Raw genomic sequence first — 20,372 nt, 5'->3', positions numbered from 1 at the left:
TCTTAATACAAAAATATGCAGCATACATGTTGCTGCCCATCAAAGATCTTCCCAGAACGTGTTTTTTTTCCCCCTGAGTTTCATTTTGTAAAGTGCTGAGAAATTCTATGCTGCTGTATAAAACCATATCCGTTCAAAGGATTGACAAGTTTTACAGTTCTGACGGAAAGTATAATGTCACTTAACAGGGAAAAAGTGTATTTTCACACGGGAGAAAATGTATTTTTCACTGGGAGATCCAGGAATTTTTTCTCCTTGTCCCTGTGCACACCCTGTAAGAGATCTGTGTGTTCCATAATTGTTCTATTCCAATGTTATAAGACTTATTCCACTGTCTACAGTAGATACCCTGTGGAGAGTTTGCTGTGTGAATGCCATGACATGTATCAAAATGGTCATGTGCACTGATGTACATCCAGCACACATTGACACTGATATAAAGGAAAATTGGCTGCTCTTTTGGCTAGGCCATGTACCTTTTGTAGCTCATACAGTATATTCTGTATATTGTGTCTTTTGTGATGTACGTAGATTGCTGGGCTTCGTTTAGAAGGAAGATATCAACTCAAACTAACATTTATTTGTCTTGTAAAGTAGTTTTTTTCTGTCAGATTTATACCTTTTGTGTTTATATTTTGAGATGTCTTACACATGAAGCTGTTCTCATCCTTATTGGTAACAGGTATAGTTGATTTGAAATAAATTTGTGATTGACTGTTCAGTGAGTCAAAATATGGGGAAGAGGCATCATACAATTGTTGTTCTTTGTTGCACTGCACATGCTTATTGTGATGCTGTCTCTAGAGAGCATGAGGATTTATAAGTGATACCATACTGCAAATTGTCTAGCATTGCTGCTGCTCCTCCATTGACTCACTTGTGAAACACAAAGCTGTTTCTGTCAAACAAAGTGTGCTACTTTACATATCATTTCACCTCTGTTATGATCTCTTCAAATACTAGTGTCTCCGTTTTCTTGTAATGAAGACGAAATACAAATTGAAGCAAACCGTTCTCTTATTTTTGTACAGCAAGTAAATGAACGATCTCTCATCATCCATTTGCACTTTTTGTACATCATCCACCTTTAATATACGTCCATGATTCTGCCTGAGATTTTGTATAATGTTTGAATGAGATTTGTCTTAGTGGATGGCGCGCTATTGTTTTCCAGCATTTGTATACAAGAATGACGGATGCATCACTGTAGCACCTGATTATTGAAATATATTGTTCTGCGTCAGTTTTGGGACAGAATGATCCATAAAGTGAAACAGCATGACTCTGTTATAGTTATGCTAAATAGCTTACAAATTACTGACAGATTGCTACTTACCGTAAGCATTGTGGCCCGAGATGCTGGCAATGGTGGCTGTGTGTGTGTGTGTGTGTGTGTGTGTGTGTGTGTGTGTGTGTGTGTGTGTGTGTGTGTTTTGCCTTCTACTTATGAAGCTGTGGCCAAAAGCTATAAGTGAGTGTCTTTTAATTGTGTTGTCTGGAACTTGTTGTTTCTTCTTCACAGTAAGTAGCAATCTGTCTTTCCCTACATTGCTGATATTCTTTTCTGGAGTTTCCATTGTTTGATTACAAATTACTGAATTGTTTAAGAATTACTATATTGACCAGAGTAAGATTTATGTTACTAGTTACATAAGCTCCCTGTTGTATGTCTATTTAACTTTTCAGACCTTTTCTTATTTCTACTAATGTTATGAGTGTACTACAGAATTCTGAAATATTTCTTTTAGGTGCTCCTGTGCGGTGGATCTGCGAAAATCCCGATAATTCAGCAATCTGTCTCAGAAATGTTTCCCAATTCAGAGTTATTATATAGCGTAAATCCTGATGAACTGATTGCCCTGGGTGCTGCGAAGCATGGTAGTTATCTGAAAGAACCATTTGACCCAGGTTGTGATCATCTATCATATGATATCCCAGTTGTAACAAAATCAATTTTTATGAAGGTAAGGAACTCAGTTAGTGTAGTTCTGATTTAGTCCTATATCATCACATGATCTCCTTGTGAAGATCAGCAGTTAGGAACTTCTTGAGTGGTTTTGAATGGTTGGTGTGCGTAAGTACTTTTATTATTATTATTTCTTTACTTTCTCAGACGTTAAGTCTGGTTAAAAATGGGACGCGACGCGGACCTTGATCAAGCGTCACTTCCTTTTAACTGTACGGTATATGTTATATTGCATTTAGGAACTTTCGGGTAATTGAACATGTATCAATAATTACGGATTTCTGTAATTGTATATATAAGTTTGGATGTAGCTGTATTGTATTGATGTAATGGTGGATATTGTGTGGTATGACTCCTGTAGTTGATAGTATAATTGGTATGATGTCAACTTTATTCTGATGCCACATGTCCTTGACTTCCTCAGACAGTTGGATGTATTTTTCAATTTTTTCTCCTGTTTTCTTTTGTATATTTGTTGTATTGGGTATGGATATTTCGATTAGTTGTGTTAATTTCTTCTTTTTATTGGTGAGTATGATGTCAGGTTTGTTATGTGGTGTTGTTTTATCTGTTGTAATGGTTCTGTTCCAGTATAATTTGTATTCATCATTCTCCAGTACATTTTGTAGTGCATACTTGTATGTGGGAACGTGTTGTTTTATAAGTTTATGTTGTAAGGCAAGCTGTTGATGTATTATTTTTGCTACATTGTCATGTCTTCTGGGGTATTCTGTATTTGCTAGTATTGTACATCCACTTGTGATGTGATCTACTGTTTCTATTTGTTGTTTGCAAAGTCTGCATTTATCTGTTGTGGTAATCCTTCCGTCTCACTGTATATATTGCCTTTTCTTAGCCATGTGTTGGATGCATCTTGATCGATGTGTGGCTGTGTTAGATGATACGGGTGCTTGCCATGTAGTGTTTTCTTTTTCCAATTTACTTTCTTCGTATCTGCTGATGTTACATGTTCTAAAGGGTTGTAAAGGTGGTTATGAAATTGCAGTGGTGTAGCCGATGTATTTATATGAGTGATTGCTTTGTGTATTTTGCTAGTTTCTGCTCGTTCTAGAAAGAATTTTCTTAAATTGTCTACCTGTCCATAATTTAGGTTTTTTATGTCGATGAATCCCCTTCCTCCTTCCTTTCTGCTTAATGTGAATCTTTCTGTTGCTGAATGTATGTGATGTATTCTATATTTGTGGCACTGTGATCGTGTAAGTGTATTGAGTGCTTCTAGGTCTGTGTTACTCCATTTCACTACTCCAAATGAGTAGGGCAATATTGGTATAGCATAAGTATTTATAGCTTTTGTCTTGTTTCTTGCTGTCAATTCTGTTTTCAGTATTTTTGTTAGCCTTTGTCTATATTTTTCTTTTAGTTCTTCTTTAATATTTGTATTATCTATTCCTATTTTTTGTCTGTATCCTAGATATTTATAGGCATCTGTTTTTTCCATCGTTTCTATGGAGTCACTGTGGTTATTCAATATGTAATCTTCTTGTTTAGTGTGTTTTCCCTTGACTATGCTATTTTTCTTACATTTGTTTGTTCCAAAAGCCATATTTATATCATTGCTGAATACTTCTGTTATCTTTAGTAATTGGTTGAGTTGTTGATTGGTTGCTGCCAGTAGTTTTAGATCATCCATGTATAGCAAATGTGTGATTTTGTGTGGGTATGTTCCAGTAATATTATATCCATAATTTGTATTATTTAGCATGTTGGATAGTGGGTTCAGAGCAAGACAGAACCAGAAAGGACTTAATGAGTCCCCTTGGTATATTCCACGCTTAATCTGTATTGGCTGTGATGTGATGTTATCTGAATTTGTTTGAATATTAAGTGTGGCTTTCCAGTTTTTCATTACTATGTTTAGAAACTGTATCAATTTAGGATCTACTTTGTATATTTCCAATATCTGTAGTAACCATGAGTGGGGTACACTATCAAAAGCTTTTTGGTAATCAATGTATGCGTAGTGTAGCGACCTTTTTGTAGTTTTAGCTTGATATGTCACCTCTGTATCTATTATCAGTTGCTCTTTACATACTCGTGCTCCTTTGCAGCAGCCTTTTTGTTCTTCATTTATAATTTTGTTCTGTGTTGTATGTGTCATTAATTTCTGTGTAATGACTGAAGTTAATATTTTGTATATTGTTGGTAGGCATGTTATGGGGCGATATTTAGCTGGGTTTGCTGTGTCTGCTTGATCTTTAGGTTTCAGATAGGTTATTGCATGTGCAAGTGTATCAGGGAATGTGTATGGGTCTGCAATGTAACTGTTAAATAATTTAGTTAGATGTGAATGTGTTGAGGTGAACTTCTTTAGCCAGTAATTTGCTATTTTATCATTTCCAGGGGCTTTCCAATTGTGTGTAGAATTAATTGCTCGGGTGACTTCATGTTGCAAAATTATCACTTCAGGCATTTGTGGTATCATCTTGTATGTGTCTGTTTCTGCTTGTATCCACCGTGCATGCCTGTTATGTTGTACCGGGTTTGACCATATGTTGCTCCAGAAGTGTTCCATGTCTGTTATGTTTGGTGGATTGTCTGTTTTAATGTGTGTGTTATCTATTGTCTGGTAAAATTTATTTTGGTTTGTGTTGAATGTTTGGTTTTGTTTCCTTCTATTTTCACTTTTTTTGTATCTTCTAAGTCGTTTGGCCAATGCTTGTAATTTCTGCTTCTTTTCATCTAATTGCTCTATTGCTTCTTGTTGTGAGATTTTACCTAACCTTTTTCGTTTTTTTTCTGATATTTCATTTCTTATAAATTGTGTTAGCTGTCCGATGTCTTTTCTCAGTTTTTCTATTCTGATCTGTAGCCTGTGTTGCCATGGTGGTTTTGTGGGTTTCTTCTGTGTATTGGTTTGTTCTGATCTCTGCCTAGTGTGTATATTTAGTGTAGTGAGTGCTCCTATATAAACCAGTAGTTGTAACTCTTCCATAGTTGTATTTTCATTTATTTTGTTGTGTATGATTGTGTTGATAGTTTTTATTGTTGTTTCGACTTGCGGGTTATTTGGTGGTCTATGCAAGAATGGTCTGATGTCTGTATTTGTGTCTTTGTATTCTATATATGTCAGCTGAAATTTCTCTTCTATATCTAACACGTGTGTCTCTTCGTGTTCTATTTGTGCTTGTTCTGGTGGCTGTCTTAAGATTTCGTTTTCCTCTGATTGTTTAATTGATGCGTGTTGGTCTTTGTTCGTTTGCTCTGGCTTTTGTTGAAGTTTGGAGAACAAACCTTCACCAAGGAGTCAAAAAGTATATTGCTCCCTCCTACGTATATATCGTAAAGAGACCATGAGGATAAAATCAGAGAGATTAGAGCCCACACAGAGGCATACTGACAATCTTTCTTTCCACGAACAATAAGAGACTGGAATGGAAGGGAGAACCCGATAGAGGTACTCAAGGTACCCCCCGCCACACACAATCAGGTGTCTTGCAGAGTATGGATGTAGATGTAGATATTACTATATAACTAATTCCTTGAATATAATAGAGGGAAACATTACACGTGGGAAAAATATATTTAAAAACAAAGATGATGTGACTTACCAAACGAAAGCGCTGGCACGTCGATAGACACACAAACATGCACACAAAATTCTAGCTTTCGCAACCAGCGGTTGCTTCGTCAGGAAAGAGGGAAGGAGAGGGAAAGACGAAAGGATGTGGGTTTTAAGGGAGAGGGTAAGGAGTCATTCGAATCCCAGGAGCGGAAAGATTTACCTTAGGGGGAAAAAAAGGACAGGCACACGCGCACGCGCGCACACATATCCATCCACACATACACAGTCACAAAACTGTGAGACTGTGTATGTGCGGGTGTATATGTGTGTGTGTGTGTGTGTGTGTGTGTGTGTGTGTGTGTGTGTGTGTGTGTGTGTGTGTGTGTGTGTGTGTGCGCACGCGCGAGTGTATACCCCTTTTTTCCCCCTAAGGTAAGTCTTTTGGCTCCTGGGATTGGAATGACTCCTTACCCTCTACCTTAAAACCCACATCCTTTCGTCTTTCCCTCTCTTTCCCTCTTTCCTGACGAAGCAACCGCTGGTTGCGAAAGCTAGAATTTTGTGTGCATGTTTGTGTTTGTTTGTGTGTCTATCGACGTGCCAGCGCTTTCGTTTGGTAAGTCACATCGTCTTTGTTTTTAAATATAACTAATTCCTTGCTGTGATAACAATCCATTTTTATATTTCAAGAAGAAAACTTAAGTTCACATTGTCATAAACAAGGGTATTTCATATAAGGAGGTAAAAAGCTAATAATTATAGTGGAAAACTAGTTGAAATGGAATTGTTGAAATTTACATCACATAAAGAACTTAAACTTTAGGATTAAAGACCACTCGATGAGAAGCAGAAGTGTTGGGATGTTGACAGGCACAGACAAAAGAAAGAACACTTGCAGACTTTTGTAGTTATCCATTGAAGAGTTAGAGTGTAACACACACACACACACACACACACACACACACACACACACACACACACACACACACACACACACACAAAATAGACTAATGGTGCCAATGCTGTTTTGCGGCAGATGCAGTGGTTGTGATGGGGGTAGAACGTGCTGGGTGCTTGGATTGGGCCTTGGTCTGCCACAGGGATATAATCCCTGTGTCATGGGGTTGGGAGTTAGGGTTGGCATAGGGATGGGCTAGGCTGTTCTGTAGTTTGGGTGAGCGACAGAACACCACTTTAGGAGGGATGGGAAGGATCTCTGGTAGGATGTCCCTCATTTCAGAGCAGGATGAGATATAATCATAGCCCTGGCGATGGATATGGTTCCATTGTTCCAGCCAGGGTGATGCAGGTTCACAAGGGAAGTGCTGCTTTGTAACTGACTTGTAGGGATTGTGGTAGGATTGGGGATGTGTGAGGCAATGGCACAGTAAATATGTTTGTGGACTAGGTTTGGGGATGGGGGTTGTATCATGTGTCTGTGAAAACCGTTGTGAAGGCTTCAGCATGTTGAGCAAGGGGGTTCTCACCACTGCAGATATGTCATCCTTGGGTGGCTACGCAGCATGCGAGAGATTTTTTTCTTGTGAAAGGGATAACAGCTGTTGAAATACAAGTATCGTTGGTGGTTAGTCAGTTTAATGTGGACAGAAGTGTGGATGGAGCCATCAGAGACGTGGATGTCAGCATGCAGGAAGGGTACACGTTTGGTAGAGAAGGACCAGGTGAAACGTAGGGGAGGAAAAGGCGTTAAGGTTGTGAAGGAATGTAGATAAGTTTCGACCCCACCCCCACCCCACTGAACCTAGTCAATGAACAGATTTCCTGTGCCATATCCTCACACACCCTCTATCCTTCCACCACCCCAAAAATCAGTTACAAAGAACCGCCCCCTTTGTCACCCAGTATCACCTTGGACTGGAACAACTGAAATATACCTTTCCCCGGAGCTTTGATTATCTCTCATCCTACGCTGAAATGAGGGACATTCTATCCAAGATCTTTCCTACCCCTCCTAAAGTAGTGTTCTGTCACCTATCCACCCTACACAACATGCTAGTCCATCCCTATGCCACTCCCAACCGCTTGACACAGGGATTATATCCGTGTAGCAGACAAAGCTGCAAAACCTGCCCAATCCATCCACCCTGCACCACCTCCTCCAGTCCTGTCACAGGCATTTCCTACCCCATCAGAAGCCAGGCAACCTGTGAAAGCAGCCATTACTCTGCTGCAAACGCAGGACAATCCTTTATGTCAGTATGACTACCAAGCAATAGTTGCAGATGAGTCATCTTGAAAACACATCATCCAGTCCCATAATCATCCTGGCCTCATTATTTGGTAACCCACTGCCCCTGCACACTTCAACTAACATGCCCCAGGGGCTCAGAATTCTTCCACGAGTTCGTGTATGGTGCTCACAGGGCCCCAAGTTACTGCAAACCATTCTTCCTTCCTGGGCTGCAGTTCCTTCCCAGTGTCCTTTCACTGCCTTCTCTCCTTCCCCGCTGCCACCTCCTCCCCTTTCCTCGATTATCTTATTTACGTCGACCTGGCTATCCATCTGGTTTCCTGTATTCCTTGCAGTTTTGTTTCCCTTGCTTTTTCTCTTTCATCCTTTTTGGCGTTATTGGTCCCTCTTTGTGGTTTGACCCCACTTCTAAATTTTCTTATATGAATGTGTAGTGTCTGTTCTTTTGAAGCAACAGACACCACACAGATCCCACAGCTGTGAACACTATATGTAATTGGAAGGGGACATTAAGTGGAATCAGCGGCATCAAGCGAAAATGTGTACTGGATCGGTATTTGAGCCCGGGATCTCCTGCTTACTAGGGAGGTGCGATAACCATTGCGACATCCAGGACACAGCATTATCGCAACTGCGTGAACTACTTTGGTACGTCTCACGGCCAATCCACACTCCCGCCAAGTGGTACCTATCTGCAGTCCCTGTCAATTATACTCCCGTCGCTACTCAGTTTCCCACAGGAGGTCAGATGTATTTCGTGCATTCACACTGAAGAAAGTGGATCCATTGCCCATCCAGACTTACGTGAATGCGTAGTGTTTGTTCCTTCAAAAGAACACACACCACGTAGCTACTGCAACTGTGAATACTATTTGTAAATGGAAGGGCAGTCACTGCTGTCAGCTACACAGGGACATTAAGATGATTCCACTTAATGTCCCACTGCAGCTGACTGCAGTTATCCTCCTTCCATTTACATCTAAATTTTCTGTTTGTAGTGTGAGCCATTTGGGGAAGAACTCCCTCCTTAGTGTCTATGGCATGGATTCCTCTGCCCACTTCCCTCCTCTCTTCCCTCCCTGCCGTAGCCCCCCTCCACTTCGATCACCAGCACGTCTAGCCAGCGCGTGTGGTGGGACTGTTATTTACCCATCTTACTGACCCCCTTGACAACACAGGACACACTTCTGATGCCTGAGCTGTTGCCTCCTCATATGTGCCTAGGAGTGGTTGCTTGTTATTCTGGAGAATCAGAACTCACTGCTATGACCACCATACCAGATGCTTCTTGTCATGGCTGGGTGGCGTCCATGGGGAGAGCCCCTGATCGAAGTGAGTGGTATCGAGGTGAATACTTTGCACAAGAGGCATATCGAGCTCCAAAAATCTGGCCGTTCTCCTATGGCCGTGTCTTAAAGTAGTAATGTATCATTGAATGCTGCTTCTTATGATTCTGCCACCTTCCCTTCCCTGGCCACACCCTGGGAGGAGGTCCAGGCTCGCCGGCTTGGACTGAAACACCTTCCCTGCTACTGGGTCTGCACTAGGATGGACAGGGACACATTCACCCCCACAAATCCGCTATTTTTTGTGGAAAATGCAGTTGGGTTCCCTGTCGATCAAAGGTTCTTCTTCCACCCAATCTGCAGCTATTCTTGCTTATGATCATCTTGGCAATGTCCTGCTGTCTGTTACACATCACCAGTCTCTGAATATGGTCCAGGGAGTCGTTTTCCATAGGGGCCTCATCCTTCAAACTGATGAGGAACTGCAGGCTAATCTGGAACAATGGTGTGTTCATTTTGTTTAACATGTGCAGAAAGCTCGTAAAAATGCCCACACCAATATCGCCGCCTTTATTCTGGCTTTTTGGGGAGATACCCTCTCAAGAGGTCAAGGTTATGTGAGATTGGTGTGACGTGAGCCTGTATAGCCTGCCACCCACGAGTTGCTTTTGGTTCTTGGGTTTCAGGCACATGCCTTCCCAATGTACAGCAGACCCTCTATGTGGTGGCTGTGGCCACCCACTTCATGGGGGGAGCCCCTGTGTTCTGCTACCTGTGTCCGTAAATTGTCATGACCATCACACTTCGTGCTCACTAGATTGCCCAGCTTACAAGAAAGAAAGGAAGATGCAAGACTATAAGTTCCTGGATCGACGATGTGTTGATGTCTTCAATTTTTGCCTCTGTTATATCCTTTCGCCCTCTTATGTGTCTCTTATCAGAGTCCTGCCCCCTCGGCTTGGCCCCTCCCCTGTGGTTCTCACGCTCTGCCTTCTGGGTGCCACTCCACCTCCTCGGTCATAGAAGTGCCTCCCTTCTTCAGCACCCAAGAGTGACGGGTGTCCCTCCCGTGACCCCTCCTATCAGCATCAGCTACCACAACTCGGCTACAGGACATACAGTCGGTGTGCCCCAAGGTTGCCTCCTCTTTCTCAGTTCTGGATCTTTCAAATCGTGCTCTCCCTCTGTGCTCTGCCCTCCTCAACCTATGAAAGAGAAGAAGAGAAAACATAAATACCAGGACAAGGCCCCCTCCTACAATGTCTCCTGTAGGTGTCATCTCCCCCGCTCGCAACCTGAGTCTGACATCAAATTTATGTGACGTGACTGGCTCCAGCCCATTCAACTCCCATTTCGATACCCGCTCAGTGAGGAACTGTAACGAATACTACCTTCACCTCCCAGAGTTGCAATCCCGTATTGCCTTTCACTCATCAGCTTGTGTTGTTCTTGAGGAATCTCATTTTACTAATGCTCACTCACTGTCCGTTACTGAGTTCTGTGCTTTCTGTCAGAACCAGGTTGGCCCATTGAGGGCTTCTGAGGGTGTCTGCATGTTGGTCTGTATGGATATTGTTAGTACATGGGTCTCATTCAGACCACATTGGAAGTGGTTGCCGTTTGGGTCCACTTGGACTCTGCCATCACAGTTTGCAATCTCTATCTCGCTCCCTGCCAGGCCACCTATATCTGCTGCCCTAAATGCTCTCCGGCAACTCGCCCCTCCCTTCCTCCTCCTTGGGATTTTAGTGCCTATCACCCTTTGTGGGGCAGTGCTTCTTCATCTAGTCAGGGGTTCCTCCTCGACCAGTTTCTTGCAGACCATGACCTGTGTCATCTTCATGATGGTTCCCCTACTCTTTTAGTGCTGCATGTGGCACCTCTGCCACTGATTTCCTCTCTTCCCCTCTCCTCCTTCGTTCCTGGCCACCACATGATGACCTCTGTGTAGTGACCATTTCCCGTTGGTTCTCTCATTCCCTCCCCACCTCCTGATGACCAGGTTTCCTTGCTGAGATTTCTGTCATTGTCCTACTTACACACATACACACATAAGTACACATAACAATATCCAAATTGAAGGAAAATTGCAATATATGAAAAAAAAATTACACTTTATAAAATATGGAGCAACTTGTACAGTACATGACATATGAACACTTTCTTTTTCTTACCTCTGTCACAACCAAATTAACTCAATGTAGAAATACATAGCATTTTGTTTATAATATTTAAACATTTTGTCAAAAACCAATATTGTCAATACTGCACAAAATGCTGGTGCTGCAATCTGCATTCAAGTTGATTCAGAACTACACGTGATGAGACCTTTCAATGCTTAGATAATATTTTTTTGTATTAGAACCCCTTTTCTTCCACCAACTTTGAGGACTCTTTGCTCGGAGAATAAGTACGGCATGTTGCTGTGGGGATATCAACTTCACACAGAATATGAGAGAAAGAAACATCACAAATATCATTATCAGGCCAATAGGAGGACGGTGATGCATGACCTTACTGTAACATATCCTTCACAAATAACCTTCTCAACAATTCCCAAATACCAAGAAGAGTCTCATGCACATGCAGTATAGCAGTTGGGCTGCACAGTGCATTCTGGCCTTAGTGGCAGAAGTGCATCTGAGAAATCATCCACAATACTAAAATCTGTATCACAGCTCAGCCTTTTTGCTCCAATCTCGGTTGGTGATATTGGTACAATGTGATGCATAGATCGTGTTCCAGCAATTGTTTTTGCACTTGGGAAGTGCTGAGAAAGATAATGTCTTGCTTGTACCATTTCATTTTTTGAAACAAAGAGAATTGAAATGCCTTGCAGGTTCTCGTGACAGAATTCAAATACCTGTGAAGCTGTAAGTATTTGATCTTTATAAACTCTTTGCAAACTTGTTTTTGTGACAAGTCTTTCAACACTGCCACCAGTACAATCACAGGGAGATTTGCCATGGCGGGTAGCAAAAAATGACCCACTGCACTTTACGTTGAAGTTGTGTTCGTGGTAGCAGATATTTCTGAAATCCTTACCATTTTTGTATTGTGTAGTACAACCATCAGTGAAATATTCAACATACACAAGATGAATTTCAGGGAATTCACACTTAAAAAAATTCAATACAGTTTCTGAGGCTGGTAAACCAAGGCAACATCATGTTCTAGGTCATCAGAAACAATACAAATACTTTTTGCATGCAACTGTTTGTCCTTTTTGTAATATACGTGGACAGTGTGAAGAGTGCAGCTGCCATTGATCCAATGGTACCCCTGTACTTCATCTTTAACAACAAAATTGAGAGTTTCACTGAAATCCATTAAAGTTAACACTGATCCTTCTTCATTTTCATATAATCAGACTGTGATTGAGAAATAAGAGTGTGGAGTAATTTTTCAATTTTCTTAGTTTGTCGCAGGATTCTGATAGAGAAGTGATGTGAACAGTTAGTCATTCTATGAGTTGATACCCATTGACTGTACTGAACCATCTCATCAGGAGCATAGTCTTCTATTTCATTTTCTATGTGAGTTTGAAGCAATGAACTGGTGGGGCATTTTTCACTCAGATGAAGCATAAAGACTGTTATTTATATCACATGTTATTATTTTGATTAGATCTTGGTATGTTTCCTAATAGAAATGGAATTTAGAAGCAATTTAACATTTTGGTGGTAAATGCAGACACATACGGTATGTGTTCCTGATGATCCTGCAAGCATACATTGTTTTGGTCGAAGAGAAGCAAATTTTGAGAATCATACTTTGCTTTGAGGATAGTTTTTTTTAAATAGAAAGAATACAGCAAATTTTCTTATGTAGAGAGAATCTGTGCAGGTACTTGTCTTTGTGTTTAACACACACACACACACACACACACACACACACACACACACACACACACACACACACACACGCGCGCGCGAAACACTTAAATCACAGTATGAATGACCATTGCTTCGCCATAATAGAAGCTCTTATTCTTCACTAGTCAGTTCATTCACACAAGTTAGGGCATTATCACATATATCTTGCAGATACTGTCCAAGAAAAGACTGCCTACTTGTACTTTCCATAATGCTTCAGTCATAATACCAATATTTGTCATAAATAATTCAAAAGATGATTGGTGTAACCTAAAAAGTAATTAATTAATGAAAAATCATTCTATCCCATTGTTTCATTACAAAAGTATTTCACATTATTATTGTAACATTAGGGGACTTACTTTTGTTTTGGAATGAATAGTTAAAAACTGCAACAATCGAATTTTTAACCAATAATTGTCTGTGTGTACAGCTCGGTACAAGAGCTCAGAACTGCATGCTCAGTGGACACGTGACCCAAAATCAAAGGAACTGGATGATGCAATACATATAGTGGCAGCAAAACGGTGTTCTCAGATATGATTTGTTCCCAGGGAAATCCAGTGTAGCCAACTCCAGCAATTTAGTGTTGACATGGTAGTCATCAATTAGCAACTTAAGTGTTTCTTTTATAGTAATGTTGTTTTTTACACTTCGCATTATTTCTACAAACTGATTCGTTTTGCATGACATAGTGGAATATGTAGTGTGTTCATGGTGTTTGTAAATTTTTCAAAAGTATCTGTGAGGAGGCAATACCTTAAAAAAAAAGCTATAATGTCCATGCATGGATTTTGTTTAAAAGAAATTATTTACAATTTTTTCTGAGATGTAGATGATGGATATCTACTACAGGAAACATGACTATAAAAATATAAACATTCCTCCTTAACCCTTTAACTGCTCTGGACATGTTAATGCGTGTGCCTTTGTACCTGTCCGTGTGTGCTCTGAATGTGTTTACATGCGCCACCAGTCCTTCTATCTGGTACTGTGAACGTGTCTACGCGTAGACATGTTCAGAGTACCAGGTAGGAGGACTGGTGGCGCGCATAAACACGTCCAGAGCAGTTAAAGGCTTAACTAAAAAAAAAATATCAAGTTTCCACTGCAAAAGCTGTACAAACTATTGCGAAGACCGTCCACGCAAAACTACAGCAGCTCAGGAACGGTATGTAATGATATCTGCACAGAGACACCCTATAAGGAGAGTGACTACTCCGTGCTATGAGCTTCAAGAAGCCACGGGGGTTACCGCAAGGACCCAATCTGTGAACAGCAGACTTTATGATAGGGGTTCGTACAGCTGAAGACCTCAAGACTCTAGCACTCCGTCCACATCACAGGGGTGCTTGCGTAAGAGGGGCTAGAGCACGTGAACCTTGGACACGACTCCAATGGACCAAAATGCTGTTAACAGGTGAATTGCAAATAGGCTTGCATCCTGACAACAACTCTATTTGCAAATGGAGGCAAAAAGGGGAATATAGACATCTCTAAATGACTGTGGAATATCACCAACAATCCGGTGGCTCAATTTTATTATGGCCAGGTATCGTGTAGGGCCACCGCACACCACTCATTCCAATTGAAGGCAACATGACTACTGCAGTGTATGAAAACAACATTCTACAACCCATAGTCAGTTGTTTTGCAGAGACTTCACAGTGTGTGTTGGTATCTGACAGGATGTGAGATCTGAGGAATGGATTGGTTAGCATGCTCCCCTGATATAACTGCATAGAGCATACATGGAGCGTGCTCAAAAGAGCGATTTCTAGTCGTCAGTATCCTCCATTAATGACTGAAGCTCTCAGGAATGCTGCCATTGAGGAGTGGGACAAACGTCCCAAGAGGCCTGCAATGATTTGGTACTGAGCGCGCCCTGTCCCATTCAAGAGTGCCTGAGGGTTCGTTGAGGACCTATGCATTACTGAACAGTGTGCTATACAAACCATTTAATGTTTTTTGATGTTGGAGGTCATTGCAACTTTTTTTCCCAAATGTTCCTTTTTCATTTCGTAATTGGTTCCAAGAGAATGTATAGCTTTCATTTGCATAATACTCCGTGACATCAAAAAATACAGTATAAGATATCTATCTTATTTTGAGATGCGAGAACCAATTATGTGCTTAACTTTTTTTAATGGGTGTATATTTTCTTTAGTGTAGTTTGTTGTTAACAATATGAGCATATTCCGAGAATTAGCAACTAGTAGGCAGAAATCGAATCTGCATTTGTATTGCGCCTTGACTCTTGTACAGAAAGGCATGCAGTATTCTGCTGCATTCATTTTCAGTAAGCTGCCACAAGAATTAAAAAACCGTAGCAGTAATCTTTGCACTGTCAAGTCTAAACTGGAGACTTTCCTCATGGCTCGCTCTTTTCAATTTTTCAGGGAGTTCCTGGAAAACAATTAAGTTAATTCTGTATTATATTGTTGATTATGCTAGTATATACTCGCAGCTTGTCATCTGCATGGGATTTGTGTGTATTTTATTTTTTGTGTTATTACTTTTCTGAAGTCAACTTCATATACTGACTCCATTCCATGACCATGGAGATTTGCTACTTAACATGGTCCTATGCAGTACATGTAAAATACATTATAAATAAATAAATAAAACAAAGAAGATGAGCTCAATACCAGGGATGAATTTCAGGCTGAACTGAAAGAAACTTTTGGTGACAATCAACAGAATGTTACAACAACAGAAGAATTCATCAAGTGGTACAAGCACATCAAGGAAAAGCAATAGAAAGGAAGAGGGTTGATTCCTTAAAGTAGTCCCTGTGGAAGTTAAAGAAGACCACCATGATCTCACTACTCTCATATACCAGATTGTAAGAGAAGAGAGACAGCATTTTGTGGCAGCCAGAACTGTCAGACCAAGTACACTCAAGAATTGGTGACCAGTAATGTAGACCCCATACGTCAGGAGGTAATAGAAAATGTTGAAGGAGAAGTGTATTGTTCTTTGACACTAATCTCCACCACCTGTGGGATGTGCCATGAAAAATGGACTTGGACTTATGTTGCTGTTGTCAGATGATAACCCAGCATCCAACTAACACAGGTACAACCAACTAATCCACCATGTAAAATGCCCTGCAGAACAACAGACATTTGAGGGCGGAGGACAACAAACAGTTTGTTTTCACTGTTGGTGGCGTGGATACTTTGTACGCTACTGCAGCGGAAGAAGACCATTAGATGACTATTATGCCACAAGACATTCGTACCAGTCAACTGCAAACAGATTACAGTCGATCTGTGGACCGAAGCTAATCACTGTATCCACAATGGGTCACTCCCCAACATGCCATAGGCATTTCCTGTCACTGTACGGAGTTACTGGCCACTCGGCTAACCACCGAAAGGCTGCCACAGATGAAAATCGTCTGCGGACAACAGTTATTGAGATGTCAGGAAAACTCACTGACATCATTCACGGCCGACTGCGTCAGGTGCTAGTGATTTCTGGGGCTTCTTTTTCTGTTATGTCAAATGCTTATTGCTAGCTAAAGAATACTGCATTCTGTGATATGAAAATAATTGTGTGGAAGTCACAAAAAGGAAATAAGTGTAGCTGACAGGAACACGTATTGCAGGAATAGCTATCGATAACAGAACACAGCCTTTAAAATTTGTCATTTAAACAGAACAAAGTCACGATATTATTTTCAGGGGAAACTTGCTGCAGGCATCACAGTGTGGAAGATCAGAGCTCCAGACTGATAAAGCTATTTCAACAACCACAGATAACAAAGATTGCTTCCAGGCATTTGTTCGCCACCGAAGTCGTCGTTACCCCTTCCTCGACGTCGAGACATCTCCCGAAAGAAATCTACAAACCGGTAGTGACAATAAGCATTCTAGATGGGCGAGGAGTGTCACCAGCAACCACAACTCGTCCCTAAAGGTACGTGCTCAGAGATAGCCGAACCAGTCCAGGAGGGTCAGCTTAGTGACACCTGTGAAGAAACGTGCTCTACTACCACTACAGACGACACAGGGAAGGAAGCTAGCATCGAACTGCCGATAGGACCTGACGTCACCGAGGGACAATGTCAGTTGTGGTCCTTCTGCATCAGTTTTCGGACGCTTTCAAATCCCGAGTGGAGAGCAGCCAGGGAAGCAGCCTATGGTAAAACACCGTATCGACACTAAGGATAATTCACCGATTGGCCAGCACTCGTATAAAGTTTCTCTGGTAGAATGAGAGATGATCCCGGAGGAAGTGGAGATGATGCTGCGAGGTAATATCATTGAATGTTCAGTGTGTCCTCGGTCCTCTTCGATGGTCTTCTCTGACAGTCCTTGTGAAGAGCAAAGATGGCACATGGCATTTCTGTGTCAGATCTCGGGTACTGAACAATATCACAAAGGAAGATGTCTGTCCGTTGCTGTGTGTCGATGACACCCTGGACTTCTTCGATGGAGCAAAGTATTTCTCAGTTACGGACGTGCTGACATAACATTAGAAAATCGAGGCTGACCGGGAAAATACTGCACGCCTTCCACACGCGAATGGCCTCACAGTACACTTTAGTAACAGGTTGGCAGGTACGGTCTTGATGTATGTCAACACGGAATAGAGAGAGTGGGATCGGTACTGCCTGTAGTGACATTCGCACACGACTGAGCGAAGCGAGAAACTGAAAGCTTCTCACTTTTCTTTCTGTTCTGTGGTTGCGAGGCCAAAATGACTATGGATACCCTATTCCTGTTTCGGCTGGACGATACTCGGGATGACTAAATGAAACGCATTACAAAGACCGAAGGAGCAAAGCAGCTGGCTCGAATATGAACCCTGTATGCCCAGATTAAATACCGAATGCACTCTTAACGCCGAGCACCGACCGGTGAAGTACAGCCGAGGGGAGTCGGTACGGAGTTTTATACCTGTGCGGATAGTGAGACTATTGAAAATGTTGCTGTAGTCCTAGTTTGGGTCTCGTCGTATCCTTAATTGTGTGTCGCATAATAACGTACGACATTGAGGACTGTAACCCTTTGTCACGAAGATGCAAGCACGAGTCCTCTGTGTGAAGCCCTGTTACAGTCCAGAGACTCTCACTGACGGTGGGATGTTCGAGAAAACTGAAGACCGACTCGAGGATCCTGGAGCTTTGAAGGGAGGGGTTACTTTCAATGCTTGTACTAGTGAAGAGGATATAATGACGTGACCACAACGTGAGAATCCACCAGCACTGCCATACGGAGGACCGTTGACGAGATCTAGATCTAGGGTGCTGTAGTCTGCTCCAGCGAGAACTAATGATGAAGCGAGCTGTGGCACGTGAAGTGTAGTGGTGTAGTGTAGTGGTTAGCATCATCAGCGGGTGTGCTGTTGGTCACGAGTTCAGATCCGACCACCAGCAATTATTTGTTATTTAGTGTTTATCATTTCTGGGAGGTTCTAGAAATCTCTTATGTTTGTAATGTTTGAATAATCTGGAGTATTAAATGTCTGTATAAATAGCTGTAGTCTGTATGCAGGAGGTCAGTTCTGGTCTGGGTACTTCGGTGTCGATAATAAACATGCTTTGAGTTCTAAGTGTCGTGTTTTTGTTTGATGTGACAATATTTCTCACAGACAGCAGCAGTGATCCACTACAATTCCAGACTAATGGTGATGGTATGCTTTCTTATATTTAATGAGGTAAGAGTCGCATTCTGTTATCACAGTACATTTACTTGCTTATGAGATGTACAGTTGGCACCATAGCATTGTTTAAAATGAAATGCAGCATCCATGCAGACAGGGGAAAGTTGTGGATGTATTTTTTAATGTTCTATGACTGGGTGTCATTGACAGAAAAACTGGTTTTTCTGGAAACAGCTGCCGGTCATCTTGCAGGAAAATTGTTGGTTCCTGTTTTGAATGCTGACACTAATGACTGAGTTTGCATATTCTTCCAGTAGTTTCATTCAATGATGTTTTAGGCAGTAGGTGAAACAGTGAAGGGTTGGCATTGTGTGGTCACCTAGGGCTGATGTCTTATCAGGTTTTTTTTTTTTTTTCTGAGATAAAGAACAGTGTGCAGTAGTACAAACATCAGGTATTAATCTATAAAATTTCTAAACTATGAGCAGTTATATAGGCTTATGACCAAGGAATAATGGATAAAAATGATAATGTCCTAATTTCTTCTCATGTATATGACAGAGAGGTGTATGATGCCTTTTGTTAATACATTTGTGCTTAATAGATTTAGTGATGGTGGCTGTGTTGGAGAGACAGCATGATTGTAATCAAAACAAATGGAATAATTAGGTATAATGTGATAAGGATGCTGTGAGATCTTCTATTGGTTGTTGGAGTAACAGTTATGTGCCCTATTACAAGAACAGACAATTTTGCCAGAAAATGCTTCAAAAAGTAATAGAGAGAGAGAGAATCCTAATTAATAACTGATTTTTAAGTAGACCAAAATAATAATATTTAAATCAATTGAACAAAAAGTGTGAGAATACCTTGAATGCGCCACATTTCCTGTATTGCTATTTTCAAGTTCAATTCATTGTGACATAACCTTCATCCACTTTCATGTGAGATAACATAAAACTATATAAAACCAACAAGAAATCAAATTTTTTAAACTTTTGTCATATTTTTCTGTCAGTTTTCTTCCTAACTTCTTTTGTGTGTTTCATTTTTATCTACTAATTCACTTTGCTGTGGTTCTTATTTCTTTACTGAAATAAATATTAAAAATGTTGAATACTTTAATATGTCATTTGGCAGTTTCATGTGGTCTGTGCATTTCAGGCAAACGATGATAAAGTGTTGGTTATACCAGCACAGACACCTGTTCCGGTCAAGGTCACAAAGAGTCTTCCATTGACACTCTCAGGAGAGAGTATAGTAGTTCAGGTTCTTGAAGCTGATTATGATGATGATGATGATGATGATGATACAGACAAAGAACAGGGAGCTGTAGTTTTGGGAAATGTAAGTAAAAGTTTGTACACATTCCGTCTAATAATTTTAGTAGATTTTTTTGTAAAAATTTAGCAGACAATTTAATTTTAATTTATAAAAGTGATAACTTGCATGAGAATATTCCTTAGTGCACCTATAGGCAGTGCCGAACCCCTCCCCTCCCCTCCAGTCACACACACACACACACACACACACACACACACACACACACACACACACACACACCAATCATAGTCGAAGTAATGAAAAAACCCTCTGTTTCAAAATATGAAACTGTGGGTACTAGCAGAGATCACCCATGAATTTCAACTACCTTAGTTCTATGAGGAGGACACTTGATTCCAAGATGATTGTGTCCCAATTCAAGGAGTGGCATTCTTAAAGAATGGTTTAATCAATATGTGAATAATTTGTTACTCTGCTAAGTTCAACAGGCACCATATTTCAACATTATTGAACACCTTTTGTGACGGGTCCCTCACACACTTAATATGTATGCGCAGTAGTATTGTGCCAATATATTGCAGGAAAGTGCAAGGCCAAGGACAGCACAATACAA

General features: G+C 41.0%; 1 protein-coding gene across 2 annotated transcripts in view; it reads left to right on the top strand.

The window, feature by feature from the left end:
* Positions 1-20,372, top strand: part of LOC124556692 (heat shock 70 kDa protein 14-like) — a 142,395-nt gene that overhangs the window by 114,175 nt on the left and 7,848 nt on the right. For both annotated transcript variants that reach the window (XM_047130667.1, XM_047130666.1), the window contains exons 8-9: positions 1,749-1,964; positions 19,640-19,822. In XM_047130667.1, the coding sequence (XP_046986623.1) occupies positions 1,749-1,964; positions 19,640-19,822 (399 nt within the window). The remainder of the gene's footprint in view (positions 1-1,748; positions 1,965-19,639; positions 19,823-20,372) is intronic.

This window comes from Schistocerca americana, chromosome X (assembly GCF_021461395.2).
Source record: "Schistocerca americana isolate TAMUIC-IGC-003095 chromosome X, iqSchAmer2.1, whole genome shotgun sequence".
Taxonomy (NCBI): Eukaryota; Metazoa; Arthropoda; class Insecta; order Orthoptera; family Acrididae; genus Schistocerca; species Schistocerca americana.
The sequence above is the reverse complement of the archived record's forward strand: the minus strand, read 5'-3'. Positions and strand labels throughout refer to the sequence as shown.